The 22,599-nt window shown below is 40.3% G+C and overlaps 1 protein-coding gene across 2 annotated transcripts; it reads left to right on the top strand.

Annotated features, from left to right (window-relative positions):
* The first annotated feature begins 9,470 nt into the window (after positions 1 to 9,470).
* LOC118998248 (zinc finger protein 345-like) lies at positions 9,471 to 22,341 on the top strand. Of its 2 annotated transcripts, XM_037062296.1 has the most exons (3): positions 9,471 to 9,724; positions 10,039 to 10,165; positions 19,426 to 22,341. In XM_037062296.1, the coding sequence occupies exons 1-3, from the start codon at positions 9,590 to 9,592 to the stop codon at positions 22,017 to 22,019; spliced, it is 2,856 nt and encodes a 951-aa protein (XP_036918191.1). In that variant the 5' UTR covers positions 9,471 to 9,589; the 3' UTR covers positions 22,020 to 22,341. The 2 variants fall into 2 exon arrangements, with proteins under 2 accessions (XP_036918191.1, XP_036918192.1); XM_037062297.1 differs by lacking the exon at positions 10,039 to 10,165.
* Positions 22,342 to 22,599: the final 258 nt, after the last annotated feature.

Below are 22,599 nucleotides of genomic sequence, written 5' to 3'. Positions count from 1 at the left end.
ATCTCCAGTTGACTCACTACGGCTCCCAGAATGTCGGTTGGCTGAATGTGACAAGCAGTTGATGATGGCACTTTCCTTGGCCTCCGGGGATCAATAAAAGAAACAAACTGAGAGCTTGCAGGGGCCAGGATTCCAGGGTTAGCTCCTTGAGCATTTGCTCTTCATTCTCACAACAACCTGGGAAGTGAGAACTAATACTGAAGCGCTCGGAAAATCCCGCATTAGAGGAATGAAGTAGGTTCTCCATGTTTACACAACAGGTAAGTGTCAGATTTAAGAGGCTACTTTCCAACCCAGAACCCTGGCTCCAGAGCTTGGGACAATCTACCAGTGCTTGTGGAACCCTCACTGAGGCAGATACACTGTGAGGACCAGGGAGGGTCAGCTGAAGCTGCTGTTTTTATTGTTGCAATTATGATTTTCTCCCCATTTCCCTTACATCTCAGAGCACTTACCCTCTGCACCTAGTGTTCGCTAGAACACCATGAAGTGTCAGTTCCATTCATCTTCCCAGGGGAACCGTTTTCTGAGTTGGAACACAGTTTGTCTTGCCTTTGAGCCCAGCACAAAAATTGAGCCTCAGGAGACCTTAGTTATTTGGACCTGGTTCTCTGCACCTTCATTCACATTTTGGGACACAGGATGTGATCCCATTCACTGTAGTGAATTTAATGTTTCAATTCAACTCTTTGAGTGGTGTTAATACCTGGCACTGACATTCACCCTGAAGGAGAGTGGACAACTGCATGTGAATTCAGAGACCTTATAATCAGAAAGTGATGCTGGAGACCTGTGAAATCCTGGTTTCACTGGGTGACTTCTCCATGCAAGGGACCTGCTACTCGTATGTCTCTGTCCTCTGCCCAAAGTGGCTGCATTATGCAATCGTGCACACAGTGTCTTCCCTTCAACCCTGACCATATTCTAGGGAAAGTACTTTCCAGTTACCCTGTATCAGCACAGCAGATCTTTAGGTTTGAATATAGATTTTTTCTGAACACACCCCCTCACCCCAATGGCTGGTATACTCTGGCCACTACTGAGATTTTTTCCACAAGATTCCAGTGCACAAGTACATGTTTTAGAATACAATCTATATAAAAAAATTGTAAGCCCTGTCTGGGTAGCTCAGTTGGTTAGTGTTATCCTGATAGGCCAAGATAGTGTTTTATCTCTGTTTAGGGCCATATAAAAAGCAACCTGTGAATGTGTAAATAAGCTAATTGTGTAACAATTAGCTGTGTAACAGCTAATTGATGTTTCTGTCTCTTTCTCAGATCAATAAGTAAAAAATAATTAAAAATTTAATTGTGGGTCATTCTAAAGAAAATAATAACCATGGTCAAAGGTTAGGTCCCCTAAGTACAGACCAGATGTCAGGTTAGTCAGGCACAGTTCAAATACCACTCACTGAATTCTAACATCACTCTTATTTTTGAAAATTTATTTGTATTTAATTGAACTAATTGGGGGCGACATTGGATAATAAAATTTTATAAGTTTTAAGTATACAATTCTATAATGTGTCATCTGTGTATTGTATCATGTGTTCACCACCTCAAGTCTCCTTTCATGGCCATTTTTCCCATCTCCCCTCTTCTATCTACCTCTATCCCACATCCCCTATGCTAATCACCATGTCATCCTTATTCTTTAGCTTTCAGATTCTTTATGTACTTGATTGTCTTGCTATTTTGCATTTTACAATATTTATGGCATGCATCAGAAAGTTTTAACACCCACCTTCACCAAATATATTAGTAAGCCCTGGCCAGTTAGCTCAGTTGTTACAGCACTGCCAAAGTCGCGGGTTTGATCCCTAGTCAGGGCACATACAAGAATCAACCAATGAAATGTATAAATAAGTGGGACAAAAAATTGAATTCTCTTTCTGTAGGGAACTGGTTTGCTTTGGCTTGGCAAATGTAACTCAGCTCTGAATGGAAAACCTACAGAAGTGATGTGGTGGGCAGGAGCCAGACCTGCAAACCAGGTTTTCCCATGGGAATCAGACCTAAAAAATGCATACAGACTGTTATGGCTTGCTCTTGCCAAAACTCCCTCACCCTGGCCTGAAACAGTAGATGTTTGTTGTCTATCTGTAAGGTAATTTCCAAAGCCTGTGCGAATTTTCCCAAGGTCGGAGCTAATCAGCTCACCCTCTTCCCCTTCTGCATTTGTTATTTTTAATTCCTTGATTGTATGTAAAATGTAGACAACAATATTCTATGTGATAGATAATAAATCCTTCTTTGATGTAAGACCTGAGAAAAACAATAAAAGCCTGTCCAGGCAAGGGTCGGGGCCCTCTCCCCTTGAGAGAGTGGCCAAGGCACTTTCCACTTGAGAGAAGTGACCACAGGACTCTTATCTTAAGAGAGTACTGTACCGTCCCTTTTTCTCCATGTGAGTGCTGTAGCCTGTGCATTTGTTTTTGTCTTCAGTCACCACACACTGACTCTGCAGGCCGGAATCTGCCATGTCTCTCTCCCCTCCGGTCATTAAATTAAAAAATTTGGTAATAATATTCCAGATTCCATTTGTAACTCATGATCTGCATAGGTCAAAAATGTATATCCAATATACTTATACAAATACTAAACATCAATTAAAAATGAATGAAACAGTGCCTTTAAAATTTTTCGTGAAATCTATTTCAGCCAAACAGAATATGCCTAAAAAAAAATAAAAAACAGAAAAATGTTTGTTTTTGTTGTTTATTTTTGTAATAGAGTAAGCTTTTAGAATGAATGTGGAGAGGTACATTGTGTTAGCTCAGCAATAAGAGCAAGAATGCTCCCCACAGTTTGTAAAGGATACCTGGAGGGGACGTACTAGGCAGCCCTAAAGCAAGTGGATGAGGTGGCAACGTGGCTCACAGACCCTCAGAATATATCCCTTCTGCCTCTGTCACTATTTGTGTTCCAACTTCAGAAAACAGTTGTTTTCCACCAAAAGTTTCTTACTGAATTTTCTGTGATAGGGTCTATTTTAAACTTCTAAGAATAAGAGATGTACCTGTGAAGAGTGGTTATGTGCCATATTTGCATTTCATGCCAGGATGCCGGCAAGGTTGGCATTTGTGGAGATTTGAAAAGTGGGTATCCTTGAGCTAAAGATCTTGGATCCCAGAATTCCTCAGTTTTGCCAGAAAATAATGATCGTTTCACCTGTAAATGCACTGACAGTGTCTGCATAGGGACTGCATATGTTTTCTGGAAAAGAATTAGGGTTAAGTAAACTACAGAAATGTATTAATGTTGATCATGGAGTAATACAATGAAAATTACATAGATTGCTAGAAGAGAAAAGATTTGAAGACAGAACAGGTAGGTCTCAAAGATGGCAAATAAAAGACCTTGAAACCTAACAAGTTAGAGATTAAGTTTATTTTTAATTTAATTTTATTTTTTATAATTTTATTAAAGATTTTAATTATTTTCTTTTAGACGGAGGGGAAGGGAGGTAGAAAGAGGGAGAGAAACATGAGTGCATGAGAGATATATATGCATCAATTGCCTCTTTCATGCCCTCCAACTGGGGACCTGGCCCAAAACCCAGGCATGTGCCCTAATGGGGAATGCAACCAGTGACCTGTTGGGTCACAAACCTGAGCTCAATCCACTGAGCCACACCAGCCAGGGCTATTTATTATTTTTTTTAAAGAGAAACATCAATGTGTGGTTCCCTCTCATGTGTGCCTCACCGGGGACCTGATCCTCAACCTAGGCATGCGCCCTGACTGGGAATCAAACAGGCAATCTCTCAGTTCACAGGTGGGTGCTCCAGCACTCAATCCACTGAGCCACACCAGCCAGCACATAATTTTAATTTTTGATTTTAGAAATAGAGAAGAAGGGGGGGAGAGAGAGAGAGTGAGGGAGAGGAAAACATCAATTTGTTGTTCCATTCATTTATGAAGTCTTTGGTCGATTCTTGCAGATACCCTGACTAGAGATGAACCCACAATCTTGGCATATTGTGGGATGGTGCTGTAACCTACTGAGCTATCTGGCTGAGGCTAAGAGATTAACTTTAATTATGGATTTCGTCAGATGGGTACAAGATTTATCAGAATGATCACTTAGTAAGTTATATAGTATGTAATCACTGGAGTATACACCAAAAACTAATAGTGGGTTGGCCAAAAAGATTTTTTTTTTCATAAGAAGGCTCTAGTACTGTTTAGTTGTCTTATCTTCATTCAAAAGAATTTTGTTAGATTGTATTGTGACATATCAGCATGCATTTAAAAAAACTTATCAAAATTGGTGATTTTTTGTGTAGCCATTTTAATATTGAAGATGGAAGAAAATAAGCAACATTTATGGCATATTATGCTTTATTATTTCATGAAAGGTAAAAATACAAACAAATAAAATTGTACAGTGTCTGGAGAAGGTGCCGTGACTGATCAAAAATGTCAAAAGTGCTTTGTGAAGTTTTGTGCTTAAGATTTTTTGCTAGATGATGCTCCATGGTCAGGTAGACCAGTTGAAGTTGAAAGCGACAAAATCAAGACATTAATTGAGAATGACCAATGTTATCACCACATGAGAGACAGCTGACATACTCAAAATATCCAAGTACTAAGTGAAGTTATGGTGAAAATAAAAAATGTGTCTTATGTTAAAGAAAAAGCTAAACGGGCTTTTTGGCGAACCCAGTATATACTTTATGTGTTCTTTTTCAAATAATAGTGTATATTCAATATTATTTTATATCAGCTATACAGCATAGTGGTTGGACAGTCATATACTTTATAAACCTTAGTATTTCAATGACCCACCTAAAATCATACATTCCTGGAGCCTTCTGCGCTGAGTACTTGTGAAAAAAAAAACAAAAACAAAACAGAGCTCTGAGAATCCCATGATTAGCAGCAGTTCACACAGACACCACCACATGGAGGAGGTGGCTTCAGGACTCTGAGGTCTAAGTATGAATTCCCCACCAGGGTATTTGTGAGTGACTCTAAATCCCTCTAAAACTCACTTCACTGGCTGATATAGAATTAATGAAGTCACTAACAATGGCCCCTATGAGGATCAATAAAGGTAAAGAAAAAACACTAAAAAACACTGCCACTAGTATTCCAGGGTTTGTTTTTTATTATTTTCTTTTTTAATATTATTTTTTAAAGATTTTATTTATTTATCTTCAGAAGGGAAGGGAAAGAGAGAGGGAGAGAAATATCAATGTATGGTTGCCTCTGGTGTGTCCCCTGCTGGGAACTGGCCTGCAACCCAGGCATGTGCCCTGACTGGGAATTGAACCATGATCTTCTGGTTCTCAGGCCCATGCTCAATCCACTGAGCTATGCCAGACAGGGCTATTCATTTACTTTTAAAGAGGGGAAGAGAAGGAGGACAGAGAGAGAGAAACATCAATATGTGGTTGCCTCTTGAGTACCCCCAATGAGGAACTGGCCCACAACCCGGGCATGTGCCCTAGACTTGGAAATGAACTGGCAATGCTTTGGTTCACAGGTAGGCACTCAACCTGCTGAGCCACACCAGTCAGGGCTAATTATTTTCTTAACTTTAATTACATTTTATTAATTATGCTATTACAGTTGTCCCAATTTCTCTCCCTTTGCCATCCTGCATGCAGCACACCCCAATTCCTCGGGAAATCTCCCCACTATTATTCGTGTTCATGGGTCATGCATGCACGTTCTATGGCTACTCCATATCCCATACTGTACTTTACATTTACATGGCTACTCTGTAACTACCTATTTTGTACTTAATTCACTCACCTCTTAATGCATTCTCCGACACATACCCCTCCCATCTGGCAACCATCAAAGCAGAATATCCATGATGCTGTCTGTTCTTGTTTGCTTAGTTTCTTGCTTTTTTTAAGAGTCAATTGTTGATAGAAATGTATTTATTGCCATTTTATTGTTCACACTTTTGATCTTTTTCTTAAAGAAATCCCATATAGTAATGATTTGGTGATGAGGAACTTTATTTTTTTCTTCTCTGGAAAGACCTTTATCTGCCCTTTGATTGTAAATGATAGCTTTGCTGGGTAGAGCAATTTTAGCTGTAGGTCCCTGCTAATATTTATATGAATATTTCCAGCCAGTCTCTTTTAGACTGTAGGATTCTTCTCATAAATCAGCTGACAGTCTTATGGGAACTCCCCTGTAGGTAAGTAACTGCTTTTCATTTGCAAAATATTTAGATTGAACACCAAAGGTTCAGTGTGTTCTCTCAGTTATTTGAGCAAGAATATTCCATTTTGTAGAGGGAACCAGGAGAGGGAGGAGGTCCTAGGCAGACCTAAAGCAAGTGGATGAGGTGTCACATGGCTCATAGACCCTCAGAATATAGCCCTCTGCCTCTCTGTCAGTGTGCGTTTTGTAGCTACCGAAACAATTGTTTGTGCACATGAAATATCTTACTGAGTTTTGTGGGATACTGTCTATGATGAGCTTTTATGAATATGACATGTACCTGGAGATCATGGTTATGCATCAAATGTAAGTTTGTGGCCAGGATGGCTGCAACGTTGGGATTCATGAAGGTTTGGAAAGTAGGCATTTGAATGTGAGATGAAAGTTTTGGATTTGGGGATTTTCTTCCTTGCAAGGAAACAATGATCATTTTACCAGTAAATGCAGTGGCAGTTTCTGCATGGGGACTGCAGATTATTTTTGCAAAAAGTTACAGAGTGAGCAAAACACAGAAAGGTATTAATATTGATTAATGGAGTTGTAACTGATTGTTAGTTTGATATTTACAAGGAAAAAGGTCCTGTTGGTACAGAGAACAGGTAAGTCTCCACATGTGGTATAGTGCCCTTTGTCACTGAGCCCTAAGAGGTGGGAGAATTAACTTGAGCTCCAGCTCTGCTGGACATGTGGCTACCCTGAAATTCTTCTTCCAAGTGTTGGTCGTTTTCATTCCTGAGAACTTGAGGAGAAATAGAGACATCAGACAGATGTAGTAAGTAGTGAGCTGAGACAATTAGAAGAATTGAAGGAAAGCCATGACATCGTGTTTCATTTTTCAGACAATTGTTTACTAATGATCTCATCTCCTCCAGAGGCTCACCTTAGTCTAAGGGTAGCTATGGTTCAGTAGGTTGACTCCATGGCCAGATTGTTTCATGTAAATTGATTGAATTACCTTCACCAAGAGAGAATAGTTGGCCCTCCCACTCACTGTGAGGAGTTCCTCATCAGATCTGTGCCTCTTGTGAAACATGAGCTTGGGCCCAACTCTCTGAATGATCATGTCCCAGGAGTAAGGGAGCAGGTACAGCTCATGAGTGTGGCCCATTTGTGTTGGTGGCCAACACATTGCCCTGGATGTTCACCAGCTTTCAGACAATGGGGTCGTCTGTGGTGGTGAGTATGTGGAAGATGGTCCTGATGCTCCCCTGTGGCTTGTTGGCTTATTTCATGGAGCTGCAGTGAAAGGTTTTATCATGGTATTCTAGGGTCACACATCACTCAACGCCTTGTGGCTCAGACACTTCCAAGTAGAACATCCTTGTTAGTGGAGGTAAGTCCATTTCTCTCTCAGCTTCCCGTTTCAATAAACTTCATTGTCTCATGGTGTCTGTTAAGTTTGGTTCCATTTTCTATCACTCCAAATTGTTTCTGGATTTTTTTTCTACTGACATGTGCATTTCCTTGGTGCTTTTAGGCAGTATGTTCACATTCAACTGCTCTCTGTATTTGTATCTTTGTCTTGGCTTAGGTTCTGCTGTGAAAGTATCATCGGATTCAGCTGGTAGGCTGCCTTCTCTGTAATGCGATGTCAGAACCAGCTCAAAACAGTTTCATCCTCCTTGCGGAGCATATTGACTTCACTGCAAAACTGAGAGGGGTACTAATACATGTCCCGTCTATGCTGGTATGAGGCAGCCATCAAGCATGCATCCTTTGTGAGCTGAGATCTTCGTGGCTGAATGGCTGCTAGTGCGTATTCCGAAACTCACTGGAAACTGCATAAGGGACCCCACCCAAGCTGAGGAGTTGTCTTGGACCCAGGGTGTCCTAGGTTCGCAGTCTTCTAACACCTGCAACCCCCTCAGCCAGTCTGGATAGTGAATGGTGATTTGAGAGCCAGACCTGGAACCTACAAGTCTGATAAACAGGGGAAAAGTGATTTACACTTTTAAATAGGAAAAGACTTCTTACAAAATTACCATATTTTTTTAAAAAAATTAAACATTTTATTTCTTTTTAGAGAGAGTGGAAGGGAGAGAGAAAAAAGGGAGAGAAACATTGATGTGTTATGTATTTTACAGAGAGGAAAAGAGTGTAGGACAAAGAAATGTTGATATGTTATCCCACTGATTTATGCATTCATGGGTTGATTCTTACATATGGCCTGACTGGGCATTGAACCCACAACTTTGTGTGTTGGATAGATCCTCTCACAGACTGATCTCATCTGATGTAAAAGAATTCTCACCTAAACATGGGTCAACTTTCATTATAAATATATACTGTACTTCTTCATTTATCTGAATATAATTTCTGCATATATGTCTAATTGTATTGTAACCGAGCCACTGTGGATTCTGTTCCTCTTCATTCTATTGCCTAAAGCCAAAGAAACCCTTGACTCCCAAAGTCAAGGGTCTTCTGAAAAGAAAAAGAACCATGTATTTAAAAGTTATACAAGTTTATTCCAAGTCATGAAATGCAAGGACCTACACCCACGATTGCTCTCTCCAGCTAAGCTTTCCTTTAGAATGGAAGGGCAGATAAAATGCTTCTCAGATAAGGTCAAGTTAAAGGAGTTCATCCTCGCCAAGCCCTTATTATACGAAATGTTAAAGGGATTTATCTAAGAAAAAGAAAAAATATATGAACAGTAAAATGACCACAAACTCACAATTATTAACAACCACACCTAAAGCAAAAACAAAAGCAAACTAAGCAAACATCCAGAACAGGAACAGAAACACAGAAATGGAGATCGCATGGACGGTTATCAATAGGGGAGTAGCAGGGGGAGAGGGGGAAAGGTACAGAGAATAAGTAGCATAAATGGTAGGTAGAAAATAGAAAGGAGGAGGGTAAGAATGGTAAAGAAAATGTAGGAGCCAAAGAACTTACATGTACGACCCATAGACAGGAACTAAAGGGGGACAGTGTGGGTGGGAGGGGTGTGCAGGGTGGAGGGAAGTGAAGGGGTGAAAATGGAAAAACGTAATAGCATAATCAATAAAATATAGTTAAAAAAAGAAAAGAGGGAGGACTTGCAGGAACACTTAGCCCAGGAAGTGATGACCGCTGGAGGACGCATTTAGTATTCAGAGAATTTCTTGGGGTCTGTAAATCCACTCCTGGAGTCAGGGGGGAAATACAGCATCCCAGTCTTGGAGTGCAAGAACTACATTACCCAGAAGGCAGACGAGGAATCCCGGGACAATGAGCCAATGAGCCAATGAACACTCAGTAAAGGCATTTCCGTTTGGACGGGATGGGACTCAGATCCTCAGTGGCGGGCATTTCCTCTTCTCCCAGTGTGTGTGAGAACTAAGTCAGCATCTTGGGTCTCAAAGTCCAATGGAGAAGGTGGGAAAGTAATGGTCACGGCAGCATATTGGATGCCAGGTGATGCTGCGGGGGAGTGAGGCGCCAGGGCGGAGACAGGAGCTCGCTAAACCAGGGACACCCGCCTTGCGCGCCACTGGGGCCCCTCACTGCCCACAGAGTCCGATGGCGGAGGCCATGTGGAGGCACCTGGCTGAGGTGAATCGCGTCCCGGGCCCTCCCCTCACACCACTGAGGCCTGCAGCCCGGGTGCGGGGCGTTGGGCCCCGCGAGAGTCTGGCGGGTTATGGAAGGGTGGCCGGGAGGGCGCGCCCTGTGAACAGGTACAGAGGCACCTGAGCCAGGAGGACCCGGGAACCTGGGGTTCTTGGTGTGTCTGCATTCAGCAATCTGAATCCGAGTCGCGTCTTTACTGGGACTTGGAGGGGTTGTCCACGCTGAAGTGGGGCCAGGTTGAATGTGGGGGAGCTTTGTATAGACTGTCCCAGACTCATTTGTATCAATTCTGACAGGTTAGGGTGACCTTTGAGGATGTGGCCGTGTATTTCTCCAGGACAGAATGGAGCCTCCTTAATGCAGCTGACAGAAGCCTGTACCTCCATGTGATGCTGGAGAATTTTGCTCTTATATCCTCGCAGGGTAAGACCGTCACTCTCTCCCGGTGACCGTGAGCAGGGTTTGCATTTCCCCCGTGCCCTCTGTTCCCTAGGGTGCGCTCAGTCCTCACCTGTGAGGACGGTGGGTACTGCTTGCTTCAGTTTTCTAGGCAGATCCTGGCCTTGTCAGGCTGCCCTCTTCTCTCCCTGCAGCCCCAGTACCTCCTCTGCAGCACCCTGATAGGGAGGCGTTTGTGGTTGGTGGTCGTGCAGGGAACCGGATTCCATCTTGATTAATGAGGAAATGCGTTTTTTGTGTTCCTGTTGGTCATTTGTACATACTTTTTGCAAAAATGTCTCTACATTAGTCGTGCTTTTCACTGTGTTTTGGGGCTAATGATTAGTTTTTTTGTTTTAATTTGTATTTATCGCTTTTTGAAGAGACAGAGAAACATTGATTTGTTGTTCTACTTATTATGATTGATTCTTGTGTGTTCTGAGCATGGGCCTCTGAACCTTTGAGTATCAGATCGTTTGCCCTAACCAACTGAGCTACTGCAGGCCAGGGTGGGCTAATGAGTCTTTTGAATACCTTGTATATTTGATGAATTTCTCATCCGATTCAGGTGCATGTCTTTTTTGCACTCTGCTTTATTGTACTTTGCAGATATTGTGTTTTTTACAAATTCAATATTTTAGGAAACACTTCAGTGAGCAAAGGGACTGCTGCCATTTTAACAGCAGGCTGAGATACTGGTTAGTGATTTTCAGCAATAATCTATTTTTAACCAAGTTATGTAGGGTTTTTTTAGACGAAGCTATTGTGTTAATAGACTGCACTGTAATATAAACATAACTTCTGTATTCACTGGGAAATAAAAAATTGCTGTGACTTTTTTCCTATGTGGAAATACTTGCTTTATGGTGGTGCTCTGAACTGAGCCAACAGTATCTCAGAGGGTTACCTCTACATGGTTTCTGAGTGTTTGTTTCCGTTCTGTAGCTGTTTTTTTCATTTTGTTAATCATTCTGCTGTGCAGAAAGTTGTTTGTGTTTTCGTAGTTAGGATTGTTTATTTTTGGTTTTTGCCTGGTAGTTGGTGTCCCATCAGGGAAATTGTTTCCAATATATATCTCCAAAGCTTTTTTTCTCTGTTGTCTTGAAGGAATTTTAGGATTTCAGGACTGACATTTAATTTTCTTATTACTTTGGAACGAATATTATCAGTGGTGTCCGGATTGCTTTTGTTCTTCAAGTTCTTTTCAGGCTTCCTACATTTGACAATTGTTTTTTTTTTTAAATTTTCAGGTGAAATGCTGTTGGAATTGTGATGGGGATTGCATTTAATCTGTAGATTGCTTTGGGTATTATAGGCATGTTAACAATATTAAGTTTTGAAATCCATGAACACAGGCTGTCTTTGTACTAATTTATATTTTCTTTTTTTTTTTAAGATTTTATTTATTTGTCTTTAGAGGGGACGGGAAGGAGAGAAGGAGAGAAACATCAAGGTGTGGTTGCCTCCCTTGTGTCCCCTGTTGGGAATAGCCAGCAACCCAGGCATGTGCCCTGACTGGGAATCGAACCACGATCCTTTGGTTCGCAAGCCTGCACTCAGTCCACTGAGCTATACCAGCCAGGGCTTATGTTTTCTTGAACTTCTTTCATCATTGTCTTTTTCTAGAAGATTTTATTTATTTATTTTTCTTGAGAGGGAAAGCTTAGGAGAAAGAAAGGAGAGAAACACCAATGTGTGGTCACCTCTCACATGCCCCCAACTGGAGACTTGTACCGTGAGTTAGGCCCCAATCAGGTGTCAAACCTGACACCCTGTGCTTTGGAGGCCAGCCCTCAATACACTGAGCCACACCATCCAGCACTCATTTCTTTTTCTTTTTTCTTTTTTTTTTGTATATCTTATTGATTATGCTATTACAGTTGTCCCATTTCCCCCCTTTCCCTCGTTATGCCCTTTTCTTCCAGTATTCACCTCCCTTAGTTCATGTCCATACGTCATACATGTAAGTTCTTTGACTTCTCCATTTCCTATCCAATACTGTTCTTTACCTCCTCCTGTCTATTTTGTACCTAACAATGGTATTTCTTATTCCCTTGACCATTTCCTCCATTCTTCCCCTCCTCCCCCAATCTCCCTCCTTGTGATCTACATTTCTGTGATTCTATTCCTGTTCTAGTTGTTTGCTTAGTTTTTGTGTTTTTTTTTAGGTTCCATTGTTGATAGTTGTGAGTTCGTTGTCATTTTACTGTTCATAGTTTTGATCTTCTTTGTTTTCTTAGGTAAGTCCCTTTAACATTTCATGTAGTAAGGGCTTGGTGATGATGAACTCCTTTAACTTGACCTTATCTGGGAAATACTTTATCTGAACTTCCATTCTAGATGATAGCTTTCCTGGATAGAGTCATCTGAGATGTAGGTTGTTGCTTTTCATGACTTTGGATCCTTCTTTCCAGCCACTTCTTGCCTGTAAGGTTCCTTTTGAGAAATCAGCTGATTGTCTTATGGGAACTCCTTTGTAGGTAACTTCCTCCTTTTGTTTTGGTTGTTTAAGATGCTCTGTTTATGTTTAGTCTTAGGTAATTTAATTATGATGTGTTTTCATGTGTTCCTCCTTGGGTCCAACTTCTGTGGCACTCTCTGAGCTTCCTGGACTTGCATGTCTATTTCCTTCACCAGATTGGGGAACTTTTCCTTCATTAATTTTTCAAAAGATTGTTCAGTTTGTTGCTCTTCCTCTTCTCCTTCTGGCATCTCTATGATTGGGATGTTGGAACTTTCAAGTTGTCCCAGAGGTTCCTAAGCCTCTCCTCATTTATTTTTTTTTAATTCCTGTTTCTTTTTCCTGTTCCAGTTGAGTATTTATTTCTTCCTCCTGTTCCAAATTGTTGATTTGTGTCCCAGTTTTCTTCCCTTCGCTCTTGGTTCCCTGTATATTTTTTCTTTATTTCACTTTGTATAGCCTTCAGTCTTTCCCTTTTTTTTTGTGGCTATACACAATCATTTCTCTGAGCATCCTGATTACCATTGTTTTGAACTCTGAATCTGATAGTTTGGCTATCTCCTCCTCACTTAGTTCTTTTTCTGGAGTTTTGATCTCTTCTTTCATTTGAGTTATATTACTTTGTCTCCGCACCTGCTATTTTGTAAGGGGCAGAGCCTTAGCTATTCACAAGGCCCACAATCCACTTGACTGTGTTGTGGGGCTGTTCGTGGGGTAGAGGTCAGAGAGGGAACAGTGCCTTTTGCTCAGCTCTCGCCCCACTTTCAGTCAGTTCCACTGCTACCCACAAGTGAATTGTGCCTTTCAGGCGCTGATTTCTGAGTGGATGGGCTTGTGTACGTTCTGGGACCACATGTGCCCGTCCAGTGAACTCTCTTGTGAGACAGTTTCTCCCACTGCCACAAACCCACTGTGGCTTCCTAAAGCCACAGGTTTTGAAATTTTCTTTCCTGGTGCTGGAACCTTGGGTTGCGCAGCGTGTCTGGCTCCCTAGTTGTTCCTCCCAGTTTATCTGTTTGTGAATGTGGGATCACCTGGTCTGCCAGTTGCTGCCTCACCCACCTGATCTGCCAGTTGCTGCCTTATGGCATTTCCTCTCTACTCTGGCTATTGATCTCCATCCCTCCTTCCAGTCTGGATGAGTGTTTCTTCTTTAACTCCTTGGTTGTCTGGCTTCTATACAGTTCGGTTTTCTCACAGTTCTTTGTTTTTGGGGTTTTTTTAAATTGGCTTTTATCCCTAGTTTTGTTATGTGAGGAAGTAAAACATACCTATGCATCTGTGTTCACTGGAAGCCTCATTTCTTTTTAAAGACATATGATTCTTGTTTCTTTAGTGTAGCTAACGGTCTGGCAATTTTGTGTATCTTTGAAAAAAACCAGTCTTGATTATGATATTCTTTTGTTTTTCTTTTTTCTTGCCTTTATTTCATATATGACTTTTCTAATATTTATTGTTTTTTTATTTTACTAATTTTGGGTTTAGTATCTTCATGTTTTTCTAGGTTCCTGAGGTGCAAGGTTAGGTTGTTTATTTGAGATCTTTTGTCTTAAGGTGGGCATTCATCACTACAAAATGTGCTGTTAGCATTGCATTTTCTGCTCCATGTATGTAAGCTTTGGTTGTTATGCTTTTATTTCCTTTTGCCTCTAGATGTGTTTTGAGTTATCTGTCATTTTTTTCTTTGACCCTGTGGTTGTTCAGGGGTGTTGTGTTTGATTTCATCTTATTTGTGAATATTCATCTTTCTTAATACTAAAATTGATTTCTTGTGTTCTATCACTGTGATCAGATAAGACACTCGAAATGATTTATTCTGAATATTTGGGACTTGTTTTTTTTTAAATATTTTATTTATTTATTTTTAGAGAGAGGGGAAGGGAAGGAGAAAGGTTGGGAGAGAAACATCAGTATGTGGTTGCCTCCCATGTGTCCTCTACTAGGGACCTGGCCTGCAACCCAAGCATGTGCCCTGACTGGGAATCGAACCAGCAACCCTCTGTGCTTTACTGACCCGTGCTCAATTCACTAAGCCACACCAGCCAAGGCAAGGGACTTGTTTTTGGATCTAACATAAGATCTACCTAGAGAATATTTCATGTGCCCTTGACAAAAATGCATCTTCTGCTGCATTTGGGTGGAATTTTCTGTGTAAGTTTACAAGGTCTGTTTTTTCTAAAGTGTAGTTAAGCTTGAGTGATTCCTTAGTGATTTTAGATGGGTGATCTAGTTACTATTGACGGAAGAATATTGAAATTCACTACTACTAATGAAGTATACTGGGCTTCTTTTATATGCCTTCAGTTCTGATATGATTTGTTTAATATAATTAATATATGCTGATTGATGCTTAATATTTAACATTGTTGTTCTCTTGATGACTTGACTCCTTTACTATTCTGTGATGACCTTTATCATTTGTGACAATATTTAAGGTCATCTTTGTTGGATAGAATTTTAGCTACTCCTTCCGTCTTTTGGTTTTATGTCCAAGGAATATGTTTCTTTTTTTTTTTTCAGGGTGTTTATGTCCATAAACATTTAGGGTGTCTCCTACAGGCAACATATATTGTGTCTTATAGTTTGTTTGTTTGTTCGTTTGTCTTTAATCTCTTCAGTCACTCTGTGCTTTCCTTGGAGAATTTGTTGTAGAGCCTACTACTGCCACTTTGTTGTTGGATTCTGGCTCTTTTTAATTTATTTATTATTTATTATTTTTCTAATTTTTTAAAAAGATTTTATTTATTTATCCTTAGAGGGGAAGGGAAGGAGAGAAGGAAAGAAATATCAATGTATGGTTGCCTTTCCTGAGTCCCCCGCTGGGAATTGGCCTGCAACCCAGGCATGTGCTGTGACTGGGAATCGAACCACGATTGTGTGGTTCGCAGGCCCGCGCTCAATCCACTGAGCTACACCAGGAATTCTGGCTCTTTTTTAGTTCATTTGTTTATCTTTCTATGTCACTGTTTTCCTTTGTGATTTCATCATTTTCTTTAGTGGTATGATTCAATTTCCTTGTCTTTTGTGTATCTTTTACAAGGGTATTTGTTTGTGATTTCCAAAAGACTTAGATGAAACAGGTTCTTTACTCAACACTATTTTCTCTTGATGCCAACTTTTGCAAACAAAAATAATACCCTTTGACTCTTCACCACACCACCCCTTTATATGTTTTTGATGCTACAATTTACGTCTTTTTATATTGTATATCTATTAAGTTATAAAACATTAGCTTTGTGTTTCTACTAGTTTTGATTTTTCACAATTGCTATAGTGTTTAGTAATGTACACTTCACTCTTTATTTATTTGTTTATTTTTAATTGTTGTTCAAGTTCAGTTTTCTGCCTTTTTTTGTTAAGTATTCTTTCATTTCACCTTGAAGATCTTCCTTTGGCATTTCCTGTAAGTCAAGTTGAGTGACAATGAACTCCTTAGCTTTTGTTTGGGAAAGTCTGTTTTATTTCTGCAAAACAGTTTTTCTCAGAAAATACTGTTGGTTTGAAGATTTTAATTCATTTAGGATTTTCAACAGATCATTTGATTGTCTTCTAGTCTTCAGCTCTTTCTCAGGGGAGTTTACTTTATAGTGTTATGGGCGTGTTCTTTCTGTGAGAAATGTTTCTGTTCTTTTTGTGCTTTTAAGATTTTCTTTGCTTTGCATTTTTGACATTTTAAATGATTACATATTTTATTGATTGTGCTATTACAATTTTCCCAATTTCTCCCCCCTTTCTCCCCCCTTGGCCCCGCATCCCCCAACTCTCCAGCATTCCCTGCCCCTAGTTCATGTCCGTGGGTTGTACATACACGCTCTTTGAGTTCTCTGTTTCCTATACCATTTTTTATTTCTCCCTGTCTATTTTATGCCTACTAATTATGCTTCTTCTTCCCTGTACCTTATACCCACTATTCCTCCCTTCCCCCACCCCGCTGTAATCTATCCTTGTGATGTCCATTTCTCTGATTCTGTTCCTGTTCTAGTTGTTTGCTTAGTTTTTGTTTTTGTTGTTTTTCTTTTCTTTTAGGTACATTTGTTGATAGTTGTAAGTTTGTTGTCCTTTTACTGTTCATGTTTTTTATTTCCTTTTTCTTAAATTAGTCCCTTTAACATTTTATGTAATAAGGGCTTGGTGATGATGAACTCCTTTAACCTGACCTTATCTGGGAAGCAATTTATCTGCCCTTCCATTCTAAATGATCGCTTTGCTGGATAGTAATCTTGGATGTAGGTCCTTGCCTTTCATGACTTCAAATACTTCTTTCCAGTCCCTTCTTGCCAGCGAGGTTTTTTTTTTTTTTTTTTTTTTTTTTTGAGAAATCAGCTGATAGTCTTATGGACACTCCTTTGTAGGTAACTCTCCCCTTTCCTCTTGCTGCTTTGAAGATTCTGTCTGTAGCTTTAATCTTGGGTAACTTGCTGATGTGCCTTGGTGTATTCCTCTTTGGGTCTAACTTTTTGGGACTCTCTGGGCTTCCTGGACTGCCTGGAAGTCTACTTCCTTCACCAGATTGGGGAAGTTTTATTTCACTATTTGTTCAAATAAGTTTTTAATTTCTTGCTGCTGTTCTTCACCTTCTGACACCCTTATAATTTGGACATTGGAACATTTCAGGTTGTCCCAGAAGTTCCTAAGCCTGTCCACATTTTTTGAATTCTCCTTTCTTCATTCTGTTCTGATTGGATGTTTATTTCTTCCTTTTTGTTTCAAATGGTTGCTTTGAGTCCTAGTTTCCTTCCTGTCACCTGAATATTTTTGGTTTATTTCATTTTGGTATCTTTCATTTGTTTTTGTATTTTCCAACCACAGCCAATCAGTTCTGTGAGCATTTTGATTGCTAGGGCTTTAAATTCTCCATCACATACGTTGGCCATTTCATCACTTAGCCTATTTCTGAAGCTTTGCTGTGTTCTCATTTGGACCACATTTGTTTGTCTTGGCCCACCGGTCTGGTGGTTATGGCTGACTGTTTCTTTAATTCCTTGGTTTTGGGAGCTTCATGCAGTTTGATTTTCTGGTTGTTCATTGATTTTAGATTGGTTATTATCCTCCTTTTGATTGTACGAGGAAGTAAGGGGTTTCTACGTAGGCCTCCATCTTGGCCAGAACTCCACATTTGGGGCATTTTTAATGTGATGTGTCTTGCTGAGGCCTGCTTTCATTAAATTCTACAGGGACCAGTGAGAAACCACAAACTTGATTAGTCTCGTGTCTTTTCAGATTTAAGAAGTCAGTCTTCAGAATATATTTTTATAAACTTTCTACCTGTTTCCCCTTTTCTCACTTCTTTTGTTTTTTTAATGTTCCAGGGACTCCTGTGGTTATAAATAAAATTTCTTGGGGTTGTTCTCCAAACAGATCACTAGGGTCAATGCTACCACAAGCATGGTGGCTCACAGAGGTAACTTTGACCTTGTCTTCTGTGCTTCACCATCTGCACATAGCTTTGCTCAGCCAGCCTTTTTATTCAATATTTCTGAGTAGTTCTCCATTTTTGGCTTTTCTGCTTTGCTGTTTGCCTTAATGAGCTTGTACTCCCCTCCTCCAGGACTGTTTTTGTTCATGGATAGCTATGTACTTGATTATGGAATGTGGAGATATCCTCCTGTCTCCTATTCTGCTGTTTTGCTGATGTCATTCACAAAGATCTTTTTGCTGGGTCTGTTTTGTGCTGTCTTGTTCTATTATAGTTACTTTCAGTCTACCTCTTCAGTTTATCTCTTTGGATTTCTTGTTCTGAGTCCCATGAATGGCTCAACTGAGAGTTTAGGGGAAGAGTGTTTTGAGAGTCACAGTAGGGGTATGACTCTGCATGGCTGCGAGGGCTCAGAAAGGGTTCTGAGTTGGAATGGCAATTGGCGAGGGCTTGATATTTGGGCTTTATTAAAGTTACACCTACGAACCCATTTATTTAACAGTATGTTGGCACCATTGTTGGTCCCATGGCTTAACCTATTTGTCCTTATTGTTGGTGCTTTTCCAACTACTCAGTTCTAATATTTATCATTTCTCCAAGGGTACATAGCCTATGAATAATCTCTCTTTTTCTAAACCCTTCACCTCAACCATTTCATTCACACACCTCTCCTAACTACCCTCCAAACTTGATTCATATCCGCAGAGCCTCACAGTGTGTATGTATTCTTCTGTTTTTGAGCATTATATTTTTTATCTTCACCATTCATTATGTTATGTTAATTGTGTTAATTGATTTTAGAAAGTGAAAGAAATATATAGAGAAAGAGATGTGAGAGAAACATCAATTGGTTGTTTCTCACATGCACCCTGACTGGGTACAGGGAAAGAACCCACAACCTAAGAATGTGCCCTTACAAGGAATCAAACCTGCAAACTTTTAGTTCACGGGACAATGCTCCACCCAAGTAAGGCACAACAGTTAGGGCTCACGTATTTTTACATTGACCTTAAAATCATGTGCTGTAATACAACTGATTTTTATGGGTTTGGGCACATTCAACTTATACACAGCCTCTCATCACTAGAAGGAAAAGTCCTTCAGGAAGCCATTGGTGGAGGAAAAACTAGTAGGCCCTGCCTCTCTTTGTTTTTCATTCTGTGCTTGTGTCTTTTCTGGAGATGTTGCCAACATTTACTGAACTTTGGCACCAACCATTAATAATAGCCATTTCCAGAGAGTCTAACTCTTTGTGTGGAAAAATCAGTCCATAGAATCATGCCCACATTTGCAAAATGGACTTTGTGTTGGGACTATTCTTTTTCTACTAACTCAATGATAAATTCACTGGTGTTTGTTTTTGTGCAGGTTGCTGCTGTGGAGCCATGGATGTGGAGGCTCCCACTGACCAGAACCTTCCTGTAAGAGTGTTGCAGGCAAAGGATCCCAAGGCAGCTTTGTCTTCCAAGAAGAGCCACCCCTGTGACAATTGTGGGTGTGTCTTGAAGAAAATTTTTCTCTTGGTTGACCAGCAGGGAACTCAACAGAGAGAGAAACTGCTGAGGTGTGGGGCATGTGCAAAAGAGTTTTGTTTCATTGCAAAGCATCACCAGCACCAGGAGCAGCACCTGAGACAGAAGTCTTTTGTACAAAGTGTGGACAGGGCCTCACTTGTGAAGGGCTGCAGTTCCAATGTGTCTGAAAAGACTTTTATCTTCCAGGAGCTTGAGCAGAACATTTTTACAAACTCAGGAAATATCCAACAACAAGCTCCTAACACCAAGGAAAGAGCAAATGAAATGTCAACATTTGGGGAGGATTTTCAAAGGAGAAATATTTATCACACAAGAAAAGAATGTAAGAAAGCCATTGTCTGCAAACACTCACCACTTCCAGATGAAGCTGTCCAAAATGGAAGACAATGTTATGCATGCAGTGAATGTGAAAAATGTTTTCTAGGAATCTCAGGTCTTTGTTATCATCAGAAAGTTCACACTGGGGAAAAGCCATATGAGTGCAGTGAATGTGGGAAATCTTTCACCAGTGGCTCTACCCTCTGTTATCATCAGAGAATTCATTCTGGAGAAAGGCGTTATGAGTGTGCTGAATATGGCAAATCTTTTACTAGTAATTCTGACCTCCATAAACATCACAGAGTTCATACTGGAGAAAGGACTTCTCAGTGTGATGAATGTGGGAAATCATTTACTAGTAATTCTGACCTCCGTAAACATCACAGAATTCACACTGGAGAAAGGCCATATAAGTGTGTTGAATGTGGAAAATCTTTTAGTAGTAGTTCATACCTTCATAACCATCACTTAGTTCACAGTGGAGAAAAGCCTTATCAGTGTGGTCAATGTGGGAAATCGTTTACTAATAATTCTAACCTCCGTAAACATCACAGAGTTCATACAGGAGAAAAGCCTTTTCTGTGTGATGATTGTGGGAAATCGTTTACTAGTAATTCTAACCTCCATAAACACCAAAGAGTTCACACTGGAGAAAGGCCTTATGAGTGTGGTACATGTGGGAAATGTTTTACCACTAGCTGTTACCTACTTTATCACCAGAGAGTTCACACTGGAGAAAGGCCTTATGAGTGCAGTGAATGTGGGAAATCTTTTACTAGTAATTCTGACCTCTGTAAACATCATAGAGTTCACACTGGAGAAAGACCTTATGAGTGCAGTGAATGTGGGAAATCTTTTACTAGTAATTCTGACCTCCGTAAACATCACAGACTTCACACTGGAGAAAGACCTTATGAGTGCAGTGAATGTGGGAAATTCTTTATCAGTAGCTCTGCCCTGTGTACTCATCAGAAAGTTCATACTGGAGAAAGACCTTATGGCTGTGATGAATGTGGGAAATCTTTTATTAGTAATTCTGACCTCCGTAAACATGACATAGTTCATACTAGAGAAAGGCCTTTCCAGTGTGATGAATGTGGGAAATTTTTTCCTAGTACTTCTAACCTCAATAAACATCACAGACTTCACACTGGAGAAAGGCCTTTTCAGTGTGGTGAATGTGGCAAATCTTTTACCACTGGCTATGGCCTCCATAAACACCAGAAAGTTCACACTGGAGAAAGGCCTTTTGAATGTGGTGAATGTGGGAAATCTTTTACCACTAGCTCTGACCTACTTTATCATCAGAGAGTTCACACTGGAGAAAGGCCTTTTGAATGTGCTGAATGTGGGAAATGTTTTAGCACTAGCTCTGACCTACTTTATCATCAGAGAGTTCACACCGGAGAAAGGCCTTATGAGTGCCAAGTATGTGGGAAATCATTTACATGGAACTCTGATCTCCGTAAACATCAGAGAGTTCACACTGGAGAAAGGCCTTTTCAGTGTGGTGAATGTGGCAAATCTTTTACCAGTGGCTCTGGCCTCCATAAACACCAGAGAGTTCACACTGGAGAAAGGCCTTTTGAATGTGCTGAATGTGGGAAATGTTTTACCACTAGCTCTGACCTACTTTATCATCAGAGAGTTCACACTGGAGAAAGGCCTTATGAGTGTGGTGAATGTGGGAAATCTTTTACCTGGAACTCTGACCTCCGTAAACATCACAGAGTTCACACTGGAGAAAGGCCTTTTGAATGTTGTGAATGTGGGAAATCTTTTACCACTAGCTCTGACTTACTTTATCATCAGAGAATTCACAAAGGGGAAAGGCCTTATGAGTGCAGTGAATGTGGGAAGTCTTTTACCAATAGTTCTGCCCTCCATAAGCATCATAGAGTTCACACAGGAGAAAGGCCTTATGAGTGCAGTAAATGTGGGAAGTCTTATTTCAGTAGCTCTGCCCTCTCCTATCATCAGAGAAGTCATACTGGAGAAAGGCCTTATGAGTGTGGTGAATGTGGGAAATCTTTTATCAGTGGGTCTGGCCTCCATAAACACCAAAGAGTTCACACTGGACAAAGGCCTTATGACTGCAGTGAACATTAGAAAATATGTGTAACATTCAACTTTGTTGTCATAAGAGAGTTCACTTAGTTGATTGGCTTTATGCCTACATGGAATATGAGAATTTTTATTATCAGTAACCTTTGTTATCATCAGAGTTCACCCAGGGGATGGCCTTATGCCCCCAGTGAATGTGGAAAATCTTTTACTGGTAGCCATGGCTGTCATTGACCTTGGGTCTCAATGACTAAGTTCTTATTAGTTAAGGAAACTTGGGAAATCTTTTATTTTCTAGCCATTTCTTCTGTTATCTGAGAGGTGACACAAGAAAAAGGATTTATGTATGCAGGCAATATGAGGAGTTTTTTTTTAATTTTATTTTTATTCAATTTTTTGTAGTGTATTTTACTTTTTAATAAATTTTATTGATTATACCATTACAGTTGTTATATTTCCCCCCTTCATTCCCCTCCACCCTGCACCCCTCCCCCACAATTCCCCCCGTTTAGTTTATGACCACATGTCTCAAGTTCTTTAGATTCTATATTTCCCCTACTATTCTTGCCCTCCCCCCCTGTCTATTTTCTACCTACCATCTATACTACTTTTCTCTGTACCTTCT

The sequence above is a fragment of the Sturnira hondurensis genome, unplaced genomic scaffold, assembly GCF_014824575.4.
Source record: "Sturnira hondurensis isolate 20B ecotype Veracruz unplaced genomic scaffold, ASM1482457v3 Scaffold0013943, whole genome shotgun sequence".
In the NCBI taxonomy this organism is placed as follows: Eukaryota; Metazoa; Chordata; class Mammalia; order Chiroptera; family Phyllostomidae; genus Sturnira; species Sturnira hondurensis.
The sequence above is the reverse complement of the archived record's forward strand: the minus strand, read 5'-3'. Positions and strand labels throughout refer to the sequence as shown.